Source organism: Enoplosus armatus, chromosome 7 (genome assembly GCF_043641665.1).
Source record: "Enoplosus armatus isolate fEnoArm2 chromosome 7, fEnoArm2.hap1, whole genome shotgun sequence".
NCBI classification, from domain to species: domain Eukaryota; kingdom Metazoa; phylum Chordata; class Actinopteri; order Centrarchiformes; family Enoplosidae; genus Enoplosus; species Enoplosus armatus.
This window is the reverse complement of record NC_092186.1, coordinates 26,699,210-26,717,354: the sequence shown is the minus strand read 5'-3', so window position 1 is coordinate 26,717,354 and position 18,145 is coordinate 26,699,210. Positions and strand designations below refer to the sequence as shown.

Here is an 18,145-nt window from a genome sequence, read left to right as displayed (position 1 = left end):
GGCAGTGATCGCCCCAGGGTCTACTCCACTTAATTAATTAACACTTATTGATTGCAAACTAAGCAATTATATAATTCCTTAGGTTGAACAAGGTTAAATATTTAAAGCTCGGTTAGCAGCTGCAAGAAGCTGCAATGTTCATTATACCCTGCAATATGAAAATGAAAAAACGCAATATATGGACAATCCTGTTTTTCTAACAATCATACTAAGAATAACTAAGTCCAAAAGGGTTCCTCATTTGGGGAGCATGAATGTGCCCAGCAAATGCCATAGCCATATGCGTATTGGATTATGAGATAGTTGATGAAGTGTTCATGAAATGGTTAATTGTTATAGAATAGACACAAATTTACCAAGGATGAAGCAAGCTGAGGTAACGATGCATCTGAATTGAAAATGTTTCAACTTGAGCCAAAATTTGTGCTTATCAGAATCAGAATTATACATACAAGGAATTTGCATTGGTATTTTGGTGCTTAACAATGAACATAGTAAGAGAAAATAAAAAATAAAAGTACGACAAAAGTCAAGAAATATAAATTGAAAATAGAAAAATTTGACAATAAAAAACAAAAAATATAAAGTATGTACAATATATCTGTTTTTAGAATGAAAGAGCTGAACAGTTTGTGCAGGAATGTGCAAAATATTGACCAAGGAATGTGCGAAAATTCACAGTAATAAGTATAAGGAATAAGGAATATGTGCAATGTATAGAGAAAATAGTCCAAAAGATGTGCATAATGTAATTCATTGAGACAGACTGTACGTTAAGTGTCAATGGGGGTCCCGGGCCTTGTTGATGAGGCCAGCTGCACACGGGAAGAAACTGTTCTTGTTGCGTGAGGTTTTGGTCCTGATGGACAGCAGCCTCCTACTGGAGGGGAATGTCTGAAACAGTTTGCGTCTGGGGTAGGAGAGGTCAGCCACAATCTTTCCTGCTCGCCTCCTGGAGGCGTACCGGTCCTGAAGACGTGACAGATTGCAGCCAATCACCTTCTCAGCGAAGAGAATGATATGCTGCAGTCTACCCTTGTCCTTGGCAGTGGCAGCAGCGTACCGGATGGTGATGGCGGTGTAGAAGTGCACCAGTTTCTTCAGCTGACGCAGGAAGTACATCCTCTGTTGGGCTTTCTTAGTGATGGAGTGGTGCATTACAGTACATTTTTCTAAGATACTACTTTTTGTTATGGCAAGTAGTTCCAGTACTAATCTAATAAGGCGGTTGGTGATGCAGTGGTTAGCACTGTCGCCTCACAGCAAAAAAGTTGGGTTCAAACCTGCTGGCTGACTGGGGCCTGTCTGTGTGGAGTTTGCATGTTCTTCCTGGACCTGCGTGGGTGTTCTCCGGGTGCTCCCGTTTCCTCCCACAGTCCAAAAACATACAGAAAATTTCCAGTCGGTGTGAATGTGAGTGCAAGTGAGTCCATTTCTATGTGTCAGCCCTGTGATTGATTGTACAACGCCTTTCGCCCAATATCCCCGCAACCCTCTAAAGGATAAGCAGGTATAAGCAGGTATGTATGGATGGAAGTAATACTGGATGTTTTTTGAGTCATACTCAGTTAGTGACACAGAAGTTGTCTGAGTTTTCAGATTTTTTTCTTTCTTATTGGTCGGTTAGCCACAGCCAGACGAGAAAACGGAGGAGGTTTTGCAGCAGGATCTATTGTGGGCGATCTCTGACTCACAGTGGTATTACAATGTCAGGACTGTGGTTTTAATGTGCAAGTATACTGGAGACATTTTTGTATTGTATATCTCTAGTACCTCTAGTATCTCAGTATTTACTCTCGATGTGTTTAAGTCATCTTTGACAATCTGGATGAGCAGCCTGGTTTACCACCTAATTTTACACAAACAGAGCTACACAGTCGCAAATATTTTACTCATTTCCCCAATGATCACCTTTACAAACGGTTGAAAATTTCCTGCACTGATACACTGATCAAATGGGAAAACAGCAGAGTAATCTTGCACAGCCACAACTCCAGCTCAAAGGACTGACGTCTAATGGCATACTTACTGAATCAAAGACATATTGATTGGCTCTGTGTGTTTGAAAGAATATTCATGCACATTCCCTGAACACTGGCACTAGTAATTCTGTAATTTGGTGATGAAACCATATCCTCAATGCTCATCTCATGACAATCTCCACATACTGTGTCTGCAGGATTTGCAAATACAAATGCAAAGAGTTTCCTGCTGTTGTAAGCGTGTTTGGTAATTAGACTACTTGCTTTGCATACTGGAGAAACTACTAACACACTTGTAATATACAGGTGGAGACATATACATTTGACTTGATTCACATCTTTTCATCTCACAACAGACATCATAAAAGGAAGAATACAACTGTAACTAGTCATATTAATAATGGCTTCTGTTCCATTCAAGTGTCCTAGTAAGACACCAGTGCTCAACACCTGCTCATAACCTGGCTCACCTTAAGAGAATGTAGCCATTAATTTTATTAGTTACACCTCTTTGATAAAATGTAAAAATGTCTATAAAGTCTATAATAGCAAAATGTATTACTATGCCCTGCCCTCTACTGGCATAAAATGTGTATATTTAATTAGCAGGACACAACAGGGAGGATATAAAGACCAGACAATGTCAAAAGCTGCCACTATCGCCACAACTGTTAATTGGCTGCTGTTATTGATTGGCCAGTTGCTATTTGGCTCTGCTGTAGAAGCACTGTATAATGATTTAAGAATAAGTGAAAACAAATGCAGGTGTGTAGGGCCTTCAACAAGTTGTGCATATTATCCTAAACCACTTAATTTAAAAGTGTAACTTAATGTTATTGTTGCTGATAACAAAAAATACAAAAATACAAAATTATTCTGAAATTGTCCTAATCACCAAAGAAACCTGATTACCGTTAATGACCATTTACAGAAACAACACTTAGCATTACAATTAATGTGAAGTATACAGTATGTTTTAACAAACAAACTAAATAATATCCAATTGCAAAGTGTTAGTCATCCCAAAAAATGTGTATGCGTTCTACTTTTTCAGGTGTATATCAAAATTATTAAGCTTGTTGACAGTGAGGTTAGCCAAGTATATATGAGACAAGTGTTCTTCACTTTTGCTTGCATCAGCTGAAATCAGGAATTCTCTCTCTCTCTCTCTCTCTCTCTCTCTCTCTCTCTCTCTCTCTCTCTCTCTCTCTCTCTCTCTCTCTCTCAGAGGCAGAGCAGAGCAGCAGTCCCAGTCGTACAGGAGTGGGCTCTGATCAGGAGGACAGTCGAACCACCACCATGGGTAATGTAAAGGATCTTCCATCATAGAGTAACATTCTGTTTTGTGGTTACATAAGAAGAACCATTTTGTTACAAATGATTCTGTGATGTACATGCACATGCATAATCTTTATAATTTTTGTCTGTGTATAAACCAATTTTCTTTTTTTCTTCATTTAATGTCTGTTAATTGTATATTTCAAGGAAATTACTATGAAAATCTGTACACAACATAAACAACTTACTAAACTCTTATCTCTACACTCTACATACTGTAATTCTCAGATATATGTTTATATGTAGTTAGTACCAAATTACGTAGTTATACCAGGAAAGTTGCTATGTAATTACTATTGAATCTAGCCTTACAAATTATTCATCCAGTATTCAGTTTTGTTTGTGTTATTGTCTAGAAAGACAAAACATTCCTCATAATGTTTTACTGTTAGAAGTAAAATTAAACAACCATACCAAACCAACAAACACTGAAATAATAGAAATTAGAGAAAGGGGAAACAAAACATAAAAGCAAGTCATCAAAAGCACACAATTTTCTGATAAGAATTCCTCATAACTTTATACCAGGGAAATACAGTGCACAACTAAAAGTATGAACCACCTTGGTGGGTTTGCCGTACATCCACATACCATTAACTAAGTGAAAGAACCTAATTTCAAGGGATCCATCAACATCTGAATTGATTGCTCTAGACTCACACACACAAACACAGCGTTGGTGTCTAAGTGCTGTTGTGTTTCTACAGATGGTCCAGAGTTCCAGGAGAGTTTTGTGACATCAGGAGTTTTCAGTGTCACTGAGCTGGTCCAGGTCTCAAGAAGTAAGTCTACTTTACCATTAGCTTCAGCCTTTACCGAACTGACATTTTATTTATGAGTTTATGAGTTACATTGAGCGTGTCACGTCATCTGACATCGGACGACAGAACCTACAAAAATGATAATGGCTTTTTAAAGTTTTGATTTATTTCAAATAAATCAAATAATCAAGTGTGTCTTAGTGTGAGAGAGTGTCTTGCATGTTGGCGTCAGTATTGTTCACCACAGCTAAGAAATCATCTGCTGTCTGTCTTCTACGGTGGCTGACAAGGGCAAACGCGGCCCAAGACATTTCCATTATGAGAAACGTGCTGCAGCTTCAGAAATGATGCCAATTCCAAAACACATACAAAAATCCAAAACAAATACAGACTGGCTGCTGTTGGATTGATTCAAAGTATATGTGTTGTCAGGATAATGAAAAAATGATTTGCTCCACACTTTTACAAAATGGGAAAAGAAAGAAAATGCAATGGAAATACAGCAGATTCAGTCACTTCAACAAAGCTAGTTAGGATATCTGATAAGTATTAGGTGTTGTGTGACAATTTGCATTAAATTGGCAGAAAGATAGAAACAAAAAGTATTGACAGGATGATATTCAATTTTCATTGTGCAGGTCATAACCACAGTGTGTTCTCCCTGTGTGTGTAGCTCCAGTAGTCACAGGAGTAGGACCTAGTTTTTCTATGGGGGAGCTCCAGGGTCATCTGGCCTACGACCTCAACCAGTCTGTCAACCAGCCAGTCAGCCTCAGACGATCACTGGCCAGCACTTCATCCAGCGGGTAATCACACACACACACAGACACTGCAAATTGTAATACATCTGCATTGACTACCTTGCATTAACCTTTACCACCAGAACATCAGAAATACTATATACTGAGCTTAGTTCAAATGTAAACCCTTAACACAAATTAAGACTGTCAAACAGACTTTAAAGGAAGTCCTAATCTGGCAAAGAAATCCTCCCATTTTAAGGATCCCCCTCCTTCGAAGTCTGCATTTTAAAACCAAATGTGACATAACAAGTTGACAACTATTCCAAAGGCTCCATACATTTTCCCCCAAATGTGGAGATCCTTTACAGACTTCAGAATCTCAAATCCATTGTGTGCGGGTCACTAAGGAGTGGGTAGGAGTGAGGCTGATGCTATTGTGAATCCTTAACAGTGACGCCTTCAGAGAATTTAGTCCTCTGAAAGCCACACCTGTGTAGGCAGCATCCAAACAAGCAGGATGCCCTGAAATAAGACAAAGCTTGTGGCTCTTGTGGCTTGTGGATCTTAGTGAAAACCTGAGATTGTGAGCTACTGGCTTCAACACACACGCTGAATGTATTTTATCATTTACCGGTGTGAATTTCCTTTCCTCCTATCCGGTTTCCTCCCACAATCCAAAGACATGCAGGTTAATTCAACTGGTGATTCTAATTAGCCCATAGGTGTGAATGGTTTTATGTGTCACCCAGTAATGATCAAGTGAAGCAGTGCTTTTCTGGTGTCAAGCATTGTGCTTTTGTGCAGTTACAGTCATGTCCTGTGCTATTTTTGTGCCTTGCATTCAAAAGCTTAACCGCTCTTTTTGTGCATAATATGGTGGACAGTGTGATATATAAAAAAGCATGTATATTCTCACTACGTACTGTGTAATCTGTGGTAGTGATTGTCATCCAACAGCAACAACAACATTACAATTACATCATGTAAACCATTCTATTCCATTCACATGCATCTATCCTGCATTGGCGATTGGTGTTGGACGACCATAATTCGGTTCAGAAAAGTCAGTGCACTGAGTAGTGTGATGCTCACATAATGTAAAGTAAGGGTGTGGTGGATGCACAAAACTACCATGACTACCATGTGTTCCTAACGCTGAACTCCTATTTTACAACAGTTTTGTCGATTTGTCCAGTTAGGAAATTTGCTTAATTGTTCTTTTCACACCAGAAAAGTATGCTCAATAAAAAGAGTAGTTAATGACATGCCATTACAAGATCTAGAGAGACGCTGAAAATAAAGAAGGAATACAAAGTGTTTTAAGGGTCAGTTTACTGGTCAAACTGGAGGAACTAGTCTGAGAAAATAACCCATCATGGGTTATCACAGCTTGGGCTTGGAGACTACAAATTTCAATTCTACGTTACAAACTGACATTGTGATGTTTGAAAGATATGGGCACTTACCAGGCAAACTAAAGATGGTGCCGGGGACAGCTGCCATGTCTCAAGCTCCTCCTCCACGTTGCGTTTCCCTTGTTTTATTTTGTTTTATTCTGTTATTTATTTTTGACTATTTCATAACATGCACACCGCCCAAGCGAGCACTATCATTCAATATGATAGAGAACAACTTTTGCACATCAGATCGTTGGTGGACGCTTCTTCACCAAGATCAATGAACAATAGGAAATATCCATGGCTTGGATTACCTGTTGCTGTACCTGGAAAATGGAGGAGTCAAAGGAAGCGAGGTTTGAGGGCCAGGGTCCTGGTCAGGCTGAGGAGACGTAAGCCTCCTTTACTGAGTATTCCTCTAGCAAATGTGCAGTTACTAGATAATAAGCTGGATGAACTCAGGTGCAGGATGGCTTTCAACAGGGCACTAAGAACTGTAACGTTATGGTTTTCACAGAGACTTGGCTCGACCCTTTGACCCCAGACACAGCCATTGTGCCAAAAGGACTCACCAGGACCAGACAATACATTTGGGGAAGAGCAAGGGTCTGCTTCATGATCAACAACCAGTGGTGTTCAGATGTGTAGATCATTTCTTCGGGCAGTTCTCCTAACTTAATGATTGGATGCCATCCATATTATCTCCCGAGGGAGTTTACATTGGTCGTTCTCACAGGTGTGTAAATTCCACCACACGCCGACACCATCCAAACCGAGGACATGGACCATTCAATTCTGGTCAGACCAGACCAGACAGACACATACACAGGAGCGGTCATTAGCTACATCGACAAATGCATCAATGATGTTGTACAGAGGATTACTGTACAAACATTCCCAAAGCAGAAGCCCTGGGTTAATGGGGAAGACTGTGCCAAATTTAAAGCATGGACCATGATCCATGAAGTCTGCGGAGAGCTATTAGCAGTGCTAAGAGACAATACAGGGACAGAGTGGAGTCTAACTACCAGGGCTCCAACTCCGGAAACATGTGGTCTGGACTAAGAACTATTACAGACTACAAAAGGAAAACCAGCAGTGCTGAGATAATGTCTACATCTCTCCCAGATGACCTGAACACTTTCTATGCAAGCTTTGATAACAACTTCCAGGCTTAGGTGGTACAAAAGGCCCAGGACTCCTGCCCACTGATAATATCCCGAGCAGATGTGTGCAGCATGCCATCCGCTCTCTATGTCTCTCTCTGTCACTATCCATTAAAGGCAAAATACCCCAAAAAATATTTTTTAAAAACTCACTCACTGGATCCACTTCGATCCATCGCCCTCTACCCTGCCCTCTCCCACTTGGACTAGAGAAGCACATGCAGTATGTGAGAATGCTGTTCATTGACCACAGTTCAGCATTCAATACCATTGTGCCCTCAAAGCTTGTCATCAAACTCAGAGACCTAGGGCTCAACACTGCCCTGTGTGATTGGACCCTGAACTTCCTGACGGGCGCCCCTCAGGACTGCATGCTCAGCTCTCTCCTGTATTCCCTGTTCACGCATGACTGTGTGGCAGCTCCAAAATCAATCACCCATGGATGACCTCAACAAGACCATCATCACCAACAAGATCATCAGAGACCCCAGCCACAAACTGTTGGGCCTACTGCTATCTGCCAGACAGTACGGCAGCATCCGGTCCCCCACCAACAGGCTTGGGAACAGCTTCATCCCACAGGCCATGAGACTGTTGAACTCTTGAGCGCTTGAAAATAATTGTTTTACTGTAAATGTGCATATGACAAATAAAGAACTTGAACTTGAGCAGGGAGTGCCTGAAATGAATGGTCTGAATGGTCACATCATGGGAAATGTAGGATCCAGTTCTTTGGAACTTGACATATACTAGGGACTGTGTGCACCAAAGTGTTTTTTCCCAGCTCAAAACGCCAGGTGCTCTTCTGAAAACGCCCAGCTGGGAGAGCTTGAGAGTGCTCTGGAGGCACAGCATTTTTTCAGCTGAGACACTTTGGTTGCTATGATACGAAATATATGTGTTGCAAGTAGTTTATCCAATTTCGCAGATAGTTCGCAGGTGTCAACACAAGGTAGAGTACTTGCTCTGGCCCTTGCCCTGGATGAAGGGAAGGCTGAAACATGTAGGGAGAGAGGACAGTCTGTCTGGTTTCATGTAACTTATGCTGTGTGTGAGAAAACGTCTCCGTTGGTCTTTGTGGTATTTGTCCTGCCCCTCCTCCACTGTGATTGGACGGCTGGGTAAAAAGTGACAGTGACGAGCGCAACGTTTCACCCAAAATTTCAACTCTTATTTTTCAACTCTCAGTGCTCAGAGCAGAAAACACGCTCAGCGCCTCGTCACGCTCTTGCCATTGTTGCAGAGCATAAATACGTGCCGCTCCCATTGGAAACAATTAAAAAAATACGCTGGCCTCAGAAAAAAAGACTTTGGTGGACACAGGTCCTAAAGGTCAGGATATTTTGGCCTCTGCTGCTTCAATTTTGAACATTGTTTAAAGTCTGTCCCCCAACTTTGTGGAAGTGTAACACTAAATTGATTGAGTACTCCTTTAAAAATAAATGTAGGTTAAATAGTTCTGAAGATTTATTTATTTCTTTTACAATGATCTCTTTGCAGAGATGTCAGTTATTATTAACATAACATTATTAACTTGTATTTACTGGACAAGTAAATGTACATGTACAGGCCTTACTTCACTCTTTGCCCTCCACCATTTTCCTTGTGCTGTAGTTACTGAAGCACTTTTAGCCACTGATCACCGACAAAACTAATTAAGAGGACATTTTGGACTTTTTTTTCCTAAGCGTTCTGCTTTCATCACTCCACACAGTGGACCATGAAACCATGATCCTAAATATCTGTATATGTGTCTGCAGGAGTAAGCGTCATAAGTCTGGCTCTATGGAGGAAGAGGCTGACAGTCCAGGAGGGGAGTATTACCACTCACCTTCCTCTCCTGCCAGCAGCTCCAGGAACTGGACTGATGACATGGAAGGAGGTAACAGAATAAGACCATTGTCTGTACTAGCAGACACAAATAGCATTTATCACTAAAGCATGAGAATAACTGAATATGTTACTTACATACTAAAACCATGTCTGGCAGCTTTGTTTAACATCCTCCCTATGGTGTGCTAAGCATTTAGGATAAGGAATAGTGTGTTCAGTGTTGTCTTTTATTCACTGTTGATCCTTATGATGCATTCTGAAGGACCATATCAGTGTTTGTTGAACTTAAGTTGCTCTGCCATTGTATCACTACTAATGTGACTTAAGAAATACCGCAACATTTTAAAAACATTTATCATTATCATTATATATTAAATATATTTATCACCTTTATGGAGAGTTAATAAACAACTTAAATTACAAAATTCAAAGCAGAAGTTAATTTGCATCCCTTTTATTTTGTTTTTTTTTATATATAGAATCCCCATGGTCATGGAATTATGTCATCAAACATCAACCCATTTGCTAATGCAGAAACAAACACATATATATACTACAATATGAACTCATATATTGTTAATGACACTCACAGGAAATATGCCTTTATAATATGATCTAATACTTACATAACATCATTACAATTAGTTAAATTAGTTAAAGTAAAATATCTCACTTTACAGACACAATTTGCAATTCACTTGCAATATACTAATGAATTCCTTTGACCACAGACCACTCAGAGAGTTTATATATATATATGAGTTTATACAGTTCATAAATACATTTTGCCCAATGACCAATTAATAAATCTCAATAATCAGTACAATTGTCAACTGGCACCAACCCACTCTGTGTTGTACCAGAATGTCATGGGGAAGAGGAAGCTGGGCCTGAAGGTGAAACTTTTAATTTACAAGTCGATTTACGCTCCATCCCTCACTTATGGTCATGAGCTTAGTGTAGCATCATTTTATCTGATAAGTGCAAACTTGACTTGAAGTTGATTGGTCAGGTTATTCTGGGTTTAGGAGGAGCCACTTTATAACATGCTTGAGTTTTGGGGGAGTGGAACAGCAGCTGCTTTGCTCTGAATGTCCAAAACCCTGCAAATGTATGGCATATTGTCCCATTAGGATGTTAGTGTCAGTCCTATTTCAAACAGCTGTTACGAATGCAAAACTGACCAATATAACTACAGTACACAGAACATAAGCACAACCACAATGTAGTGACATGCACCACCACCACAGAACGCACCAGCATTAGCTTGTAGATACAAGGAAAATGTTTAACAGTAGGCAATTTGAAAATTCCTACCATTAAATGAATGAATGACATTCAAATACTGATGGCCCAGTAGGTAAGTTGTTCTGACCAGTCAGGAACCAAAATCTCACAGTATCTCAAAGCATGGGTACACTGGCTGGCTGGAGTTCTGGGAGTTTTCCCACTGATCCACTTTACAGCAATGCACACCTGACTGTATAGTATGTCGTCATTTCTGACCTGCTTTCAGCACAATTGTTTGTCATGAGATGGGACTGCTTTGGGGTGTTTGGACCCAGTAGTGTAGTGGGAAGCCTTCCAACTAGTTTAATATGTACTCTCTTGCATAGTACCATTTCAAAATAATGCAGCAATTTTAACATTCAGTCCAGTTATCTGGTTTCAGGGTGGTTAACTGACATAAAAGGCCAAAAATGCAAAACAGCAAAAACGAGATTTACAGCAGCTGTTAAGTTGCTCTTTAAACCAACAAGTTAACAAAATAAGGGTGTCCAACACCAATAAATACGTCTGTAAATACGTTTGTTTTTGTGTGTGTTTTAGGTCTTTCTCCTCCCGTGAAGAAGGCAGAGCTGGACAGTCCCTCTCCCCAGGAAGACTCACCAAGACTGGGGTCCTTCACTCAGCACCACCGGCCAGTCATAGCTGTTCACAGTGGTCAGTAACACACACACTCATAATTTACTCCCATAAGGAGAACAGAAATGTCATTTACTGTATTGTTTCTCTCCCTCTTTGTCTCGTTTCTCTCTCTGTCCAGGTCTGTCTCGGAGTCCCCATCCCTCCTCATCTCTTCATTTCCCGTCCTCTTCCTACTTCCCCCATGGAGCAATCCGCTATCCTCCTCACCTGGCCCAGGACCCACTAAAAGATCTGGTCTCATTGGCCTGCGACCCTGCCAATCAAACCCCCAGCTCGGTGAGTGCAACCAGTCAGAAGGTCACCTCTAAGAGTACATCACAGAGCTCCAAATACTGTTCCCTTTCTCCACTACTATGTTAGCTGGCTAACAGCTAGAGTTTTACGACACAAATAATTAAAAGTCTTTGCATACAGATTATTACACACGAGAGAGTCCACCTCTACTCTAGTTCTGTAAAACAAAGAAAGCGAATACCAGCCATTTGCTGCATAGTGCCAATAGTTTCACACCTGCAGTTCTGGACCTGCAGGGAAGAAGAGTAATACCAGCAGCAGTTTAGAACTGCAGATGTAGACACTAATGTGCACCATCTACAGACAAAGAAAGTAAAAGCTACTACAATTTTGACAGAAGCTAAAACACCACCCTAAAAGAAAGTTAACCATTTAGGTTAATCTGTGTTTGGTGCTTAAAATGTAAAGTTAAAAGTATAGCGGCATTGTTAAATAGGAGTATATTTGGTTGTAAATGGTAAATGATAAATGATCTCACTTATATAGCGCTTTTCAACCTTCACGGTTCCCAAAGCGCTTTACAGCTAAGTCTCATTCACTGTCTGTCTGTAACTTGTGTAGTTTTCCCCTGGGAATCAATAATTTCTGATTCTGATTCTAATTCTAATTCTGATTCTGATTTCTGATTTTTCCAGCTGAATGGCAGCAACCAGGTGAAAGTGCCCAGTCACTACATCTCCTCTCAGATGTTGGCACCCCCTGGACCAGCACCCTCCCTGGCTCCTCCCCCATCCTCCCTCCCCAGGCTGACACTGCCTGCAGAGTCAAAGGCCACTACCACCTCCTCTGATGGGGGAGCAAACTCCCCCACATCACCCAGTAAGTTGTCACAACGCAAAGAAACTTCCATCGACAGTAATCATGCGTGGCATAACACATAATGTATATATATATATATATATATATATATACACATAACCTTCCGAAGGATGTTAGAATAGAATATGTTAACATTTATAGTCCTGTATTTGTATATCCTAATACAGAAAATGTTGAGATGGAAGTGCAAAAGAAAGATAATGCAAAGGGTTTATTAATGTAAAGGCTCCTGGGGGGTATTCCAGACTGACGGTTTCCCAGAGTAACTTGATCCCTCGGTGTGTTTGTATATATATGACATTCACGTTGAATAAATAAATAAAGACTACATGAGTAAAAAAGTTAAAATAAAATTGTATTACAATCTTTGGGACCACTTACATAACTAATTGAGTAGAAGTTAAACAAACCTTATGGGAAATTAAAAAAGAGAAGGAATAAGATGTTTGCTATACCTTTAAGTAAATCAATTGAAACTGAGCATGGGTTGCAATCACGTTTAAATATACCTACAACCTAGTTGTCATTACAAACCACTTTTTCTAACTATTCATTTAGTTGTGACAAACTTCCCTCAGTTTGTTTGGTTATAGAATGATATATTTGTTTTATCATTAATTATTGCTTGTTTTTCCTATTAAGAATCGTTATTGTAGTCATAGACTATATTTATTTATACTTTTGGGGGGTCACTTTATATGTGGTGTTGTTGAGATGTTCCGCACAAAACTTAAACCTTACAAAATCCATAAATACATTATGTCCAATGTCCGTTAACATGTAACCTTTCCACAATGCTCCCCTAAATGAATAATCGCGAAAACCTCTGTAAACCTGGTCTAAAGAGAACTGTTCCTGTTCATATGCAATGCAGTGAGAGTGACAAAAAAAAAATCACTGTTCCTCACGTTCCTCTTCCTTAGCCTACAAGCAATTGATAAAACAGAGCTATGAGAAATGATGAACAGTATTATTAGGATTAATGTGAGCGCTGGAAAGCATTGTAAATAGCTTTTATCTTTACTAAGATTAAATGTTTTTTTAATTGTATTGTATGATATAAACCTATAAACCTTTTGATAGAAGGCTCTCTTTGTGTTTCTGTGAAAATGAGGTACAAATATCCTCCAGGTCCCTGCTGGGGCTGGCACAAGCCTGTTGGTTCTCCTAAACAGGGTTCAGCGTATCAGCACATTGTAGGTTTTTTGATTTGCTTTGGTGTACGCACTGTGATCCTTTATTTTTTCTTTAATCTTGAAGTATTGGTTGTACTGTTCAGCACATAAAATGGTGGTTAATGTTGTTGTGTTGGTTGTAGTCGTCCTTATTGTGGTGTGATGTCACAACAGCTTGACCAATCACTATCATATTTTGTCCAGTAATTCAAAACAGAGGACACAGAAGCAGAACCTGTGACAATGGATTCACGTTACATTATATTTCATTAAGTTCTGGGTTAAATATATCAGGTGTTGGAATTTTGTGAATATAACACTTAGAAAATTTGCCAGTTCCACAATCTGGAATACCTCTCAGGTCAGATGTTAACATATCAGCTGGGTGGAGTTTGTCTTCCTACCTACAATAGACAGAAAATAAAATAGGTGCTGGGCAGTACTCTGTCCAGTGAAAGGTAGACTTACCAACATCAGATCTGTTGCCTCTGTTGTCTATTTGGTGTCCCTTGGTACAATATAAAACAACCAAAGACTGAGTGAGAAGATAAATTGAAGTGTCCAGTGTGAAATGAACTTATTCCCCACCAGTGATCATACAGACAGCAGAGTTAGATCAGTGAGGAGTTGTATCAGACAGGATAAATCAGTGACTCAGATTGGGAGATTTGTTGTTATTCTCTTTTGTGATATGGACAGATTCTGACAGATTTTGTTAAAGCATACTGCCTCATGCAGCTTTAAAAGTGACATGAGATTATAAAACACATTATGAGACTGATGTTGTTAACACAAACACCCTCAGCATACTCGGCCCCTGGGACCCCCCCTGCCAATCGCACCTCCTTCGTTGGAGTCACCCCTCGAGACCCTGGTGGACTCTACCAAGCCCAGGTTAGTATGGTTCATTTGACATTGTCAAGCTCAATTTAGGGAGGATTCAGATGACCCTACAAAACCCAGATTATTAGAGGGGCCGATTAAGAGCCTTCAGGTTCTGTTGAGAAACCAAATAAATTCCCACTTACTCACAGTGGTATCTAGCCATGAAAATAGTTGCAGAAGATGCTTCTATATGCTGAGGTTTCGATGAGACTTTTGCCACTCCCAAAGTACAAGATAGTATAAATAATATTTGGTTTTTGGTTCTCAAAGCCTTGATTATTTTACAATATTTTAACGTAGCAGCAGGTCAGTTAAAAAATAAAAAAACAATTGTATCTTACGCAAATTTTGTCTCTCCCTTTCTGCTAAATTAGGATGACTGCATATGATTTCATATATCCACTCTATACTTTGTACGCTGCTCTTTGTTGTTTCAATTCAATTTCTTTAAAAAGTCACATTTCTGAACAGATTTCTTCCATGGGAGAGTATGCTGTTAGTATAATAGCATTCAAAAAAGTCAGTGCTCTGTTGTCTAAATACTCTTGACAAGGATCAAATTTGACCAACTCTGTGTGACAATAACACATTGGTTGGCAGATGAATATTGACTGAGACTATCATCAATTGGCAGCTTCAATCCAAAAATATTAGTCTATAGCCTGAGCCATGAAAACCTTGTACCAGTCAGGCAGCTGTAAGGTAGGTAAGTGGGTCAGTAGGTGACAGGTTGCGGATATGTGGTTGTAGTAGTAGGGTGGTGGAGAAGTAGTTGGCTACAATAGGTATGCAGTGAAGTGTGTGCATCAATAGGTAATTTAGTTATTTATGAAATGTATCTACATTATACAATATGTGATAAAGAGAGAGAGTTGGGCTTTCTGTGTTAAGTTTGGATTGTGTTGTTGCTGCTGCATTGCAGTGCCTCTGCTCCAGAATCAGCTCAGCTAATACTGATGAGCCAGAAGTCCTCTCTCTCCCTCTGTCTCTCTCTGTCTCTGAGTATTTCTAAAGTTTGTCACAACAAAATACATGGTAAGATAAGTTCTTAGTGGTTTGTAATGACAACTAGGTTGTTGGGGATATTTAATGTGATTGAAATCCAGTCTCAGTTTCAATGAAACTATGTTGGTTTTGGTTAGTGAAACGTGTCAAAATTAACAAAAGAGGAAATTATGTTGTAAATAATTGACTGCATATTTCAAATTTTGGTGAAACAGGCTGCTGAATTAAAAATACTACAGAACAGCGTCATCATGTTCAAATCCAACAAAAAAAAAACACATGGAAAGTTTCTTTGTGCTGAATGCTGAGTATCAGTGCTTGCAAGCTCATAGTAGCACCCTCTGGTTGGCTAATTTCACCTATGGAGATAAAAATGATTGCTATTTTGATATAGAGTTTATGAAGTTTGTTTTTTTTATTGATGGATTTTACAATACCCATAGTAAGCTATACTTTCTGACCTGCAGCACCATGTTTAATGATCTTTTCAGGTATGGTGCCATCAATGGAGTCAGTTATTTAATCAATCAGAACATTATTCAGTGTCTGAACCTACAGTTACAGACTAAATTCCAGGTTTTGGTTTGCAGGTTTTCACATAGCTCAGGGTTTTTGTTGTATTACATTACTCTAGTAAATGTATTTATGCTGGGGTAAAAGGATGAAGAATAAAGATTAAGTTTAAGATTAAGATTGATAGACTTTATTAAACCCACAGTGGGGAAATTTACAATTCACAACAGCAAAGACAGAAAGGTGCAGAAACACACAGCAGACAAGCACTGTGTCAATAAGAATTAGAAGCATTTTTTTAAAAAGAAAACCAATATACAAATAATGAATGCAGATATAAAAAATGTGGGGGACAAAAATAAATATATACACGGAAAATATGAAGTATGTACAGATTGTGCAGATTTATGTGCAGTTAAACAGTCCTATAGCTGTAGGAATGAACGACCTGCGGTAGCGCTCCTTCTTTCACCGTGGGCGTAACAGTCTGCTGCTGAAGGAGCTGCTCAGGGCCTCCACAGTCTCGTGCACGGGGTGAGAGGTGTTGTCCATGATAGATGTCAGCTTGGCTAACATCCTCCTCTCCCCCACCTCCTTAGTGGAGCCCAGCGGACAGTCCAGAACAGAGCCGGCTCGCCTAATCAGTCTATTGATCCTCCTCCTGTCCCTGTCCGTGCTGCGCCCCCCCCAGCAGACCACAGTATAGAAGATAGCCGAAGCTACCACAGTGTTAATAAAATAGTTTTTAGCATTATCCTCTTAAGAAATATTGATGTTAAAATGCCCAAGAATAAAACTGTTTTTTATTATTTTTATTTATGCAATATAAAAGTTCATCTAGGTCAATCTTGAAAGTGTCAACGTCAGGGTATGGAGGTCAATGAATCACTCCAACAATTAGGTTTTTAATCATTGTTTACATTTATCTCAATGAATAGAGAATCTGAGTGACCATCTTCAATAATGAGGTCATCACAAATATTTAGTGTCCTGAATCTACATATAGATACTCTCCACCACCTGGTCTGTCAAATCTATTTCTGTTGTATAACGTGTAACCATCAAGGTTAAGAATATCCATATGATGTATCGTTAAGCAATGTTTCACTGCAGCCAGTTACATCAACACTATGGCCTATACTGGTCAAAAGGGAGACTATATCATGGTGATGCTTATTCAGACTTCCAGTGTTAAGATGTAGCAATAAGTATGAATAGTTCTTTTTGTTTATGTATTTCAGCTGGTTAGGTGTATAGTGCTTACAACTTAGCTTCCCACCAATGTTAAAGCAATGCTTACGTACGCACTGCAGCGTACGTCATCAAAACCCATACAAAATGTGATGGTAATATGAAGAGTGTCAAGTGACTGATGTAGACATGATTTAAGACCATAATAAGAAACCTCATATCTAAAGATCCTAACATCTAAAAACGTCTTTTCTGGGGTGAAATACTTGGCAAAAAAACAGGCTTTTAGTTTATTATTGCTTGACTGAGGTAAATCAGCAAAGGTCTATGTTCTTTTACAATGTTTGAAATGCAGGCTGAGGTTATACATTTATAATCTGACTCATTTGAAGTACATTTTAATTGTGTGTTTGTCTCTGTTCCAGTCTTGGTATCTGGGCAACTGAGTGAACTCTGGAGGAAAGGTGATTGTCATGGCAGTACTGTCCTGGAGGAAAGGAAACAATGTTGTCAAGACATTGGCAGAGGAAAAATATATTCAGCTTTGTAGAAGCATAACATGTGGTCATACATATATATAAATATACAGTGTAATGTATTTATATATATGTATGTTCCCAGAAGAGGCAACCTGGATGGAAGAAGGATGCTGCTTTCACTCAGTCATTTTGCAGCTACAGAATGAACTATGCTACATGACACTAAATGATTCTCACAAATGACATGAGTTGTGATTTTCAAGTTAAAGTAATGGAGTGATGCAGATGTCTGGTTGGTCCATATGAACTGCAGACCAGAACCAGGCCTCAACACACCAGATCCTAAGAAGCCTGTAACCTAACTGTATCCCCAGGATGAGGCCCGTTTCCCTGGGGTGGATGTCAGCCTTTACCTGTGCACCCTGGGTCTCTACACTAAATCTAGTATAAGGCCTCCTCCCTGGGACAGACATAGACCTCATCTCCCCTCAACACCCAGAATGCCCCTCTCCGCTGCAGGTGCTGCTTATAATATATGCAAATAAGCCTCCCTTATTTTCTGACCGATTAGAAAGAGAGATCCTGTTGTTAATATGTAATGTTTCTTTGCACTTTTTAATGTTATTGATACGTCT

At 39.6% G+C, this 18,145-nt stretch overlaps 1 protein-coding gene across 2 annotated transcripts in view; it reads left to right on the top strand.

The window, feature by feature from the left end:
• nfic (nuclear factor I/C) overlaps nucleotides 1-17,558 on the top strand; it is a 42,788-nt gene extending 25,230 nt beyond the window's left edge. Inside the window, exons 5-13 of one of the 2 annotated variants that reach the window (XM_070908353.1) lie at nucleotides 3,211-3,285; nucleotides 4,028-4,102; nucleotides 4,755-4,887; nucleotides 9,148-9,269; nucleotides 11,051-11,164; nucleotides 11,268-11,425; nucleotides 12,079-12,262; nucleotides 14,243-14,331; nucleotides 17,457-17,558. In XM_070908353.1, the coding sequence (XP_070764454.1) occupies nucleotides 3,211-3,285; nucleotides 4,028-4,102; nucleotides 4,755-4,887; nucleotides 9,148-9,269; nucleotides 11,051-11,164; nucleotides 11,268-11,425; nucleotides 12,079-12,262; nucleotides 14,243-14,331; nucleotides 17,457-17,477 (971 nt within the window). In that variant the 3' untranslated portion in view covers nucleotides 17,478-17,558. Of the gene's footprint in view, nucleotides 1-3,210; nucleotides 3,286-4,027; nucleotides 4,103-4,754; nucleotides 4,888-9,147; nucleotides 9,270-11,050; nucleotides 11,165-11,267; nucleotides 11,426-12,078; nucleotides 12,309-14,242; nucleotides 14,337-17,456 lie in introns of those variants that run through there. The other variant, XM_070908352.1, reaches the window with a different exon arrangement.
• The last annotated feature ends 587 nt before the right edge of the window (nucleotides 17,559-18,145 follow it).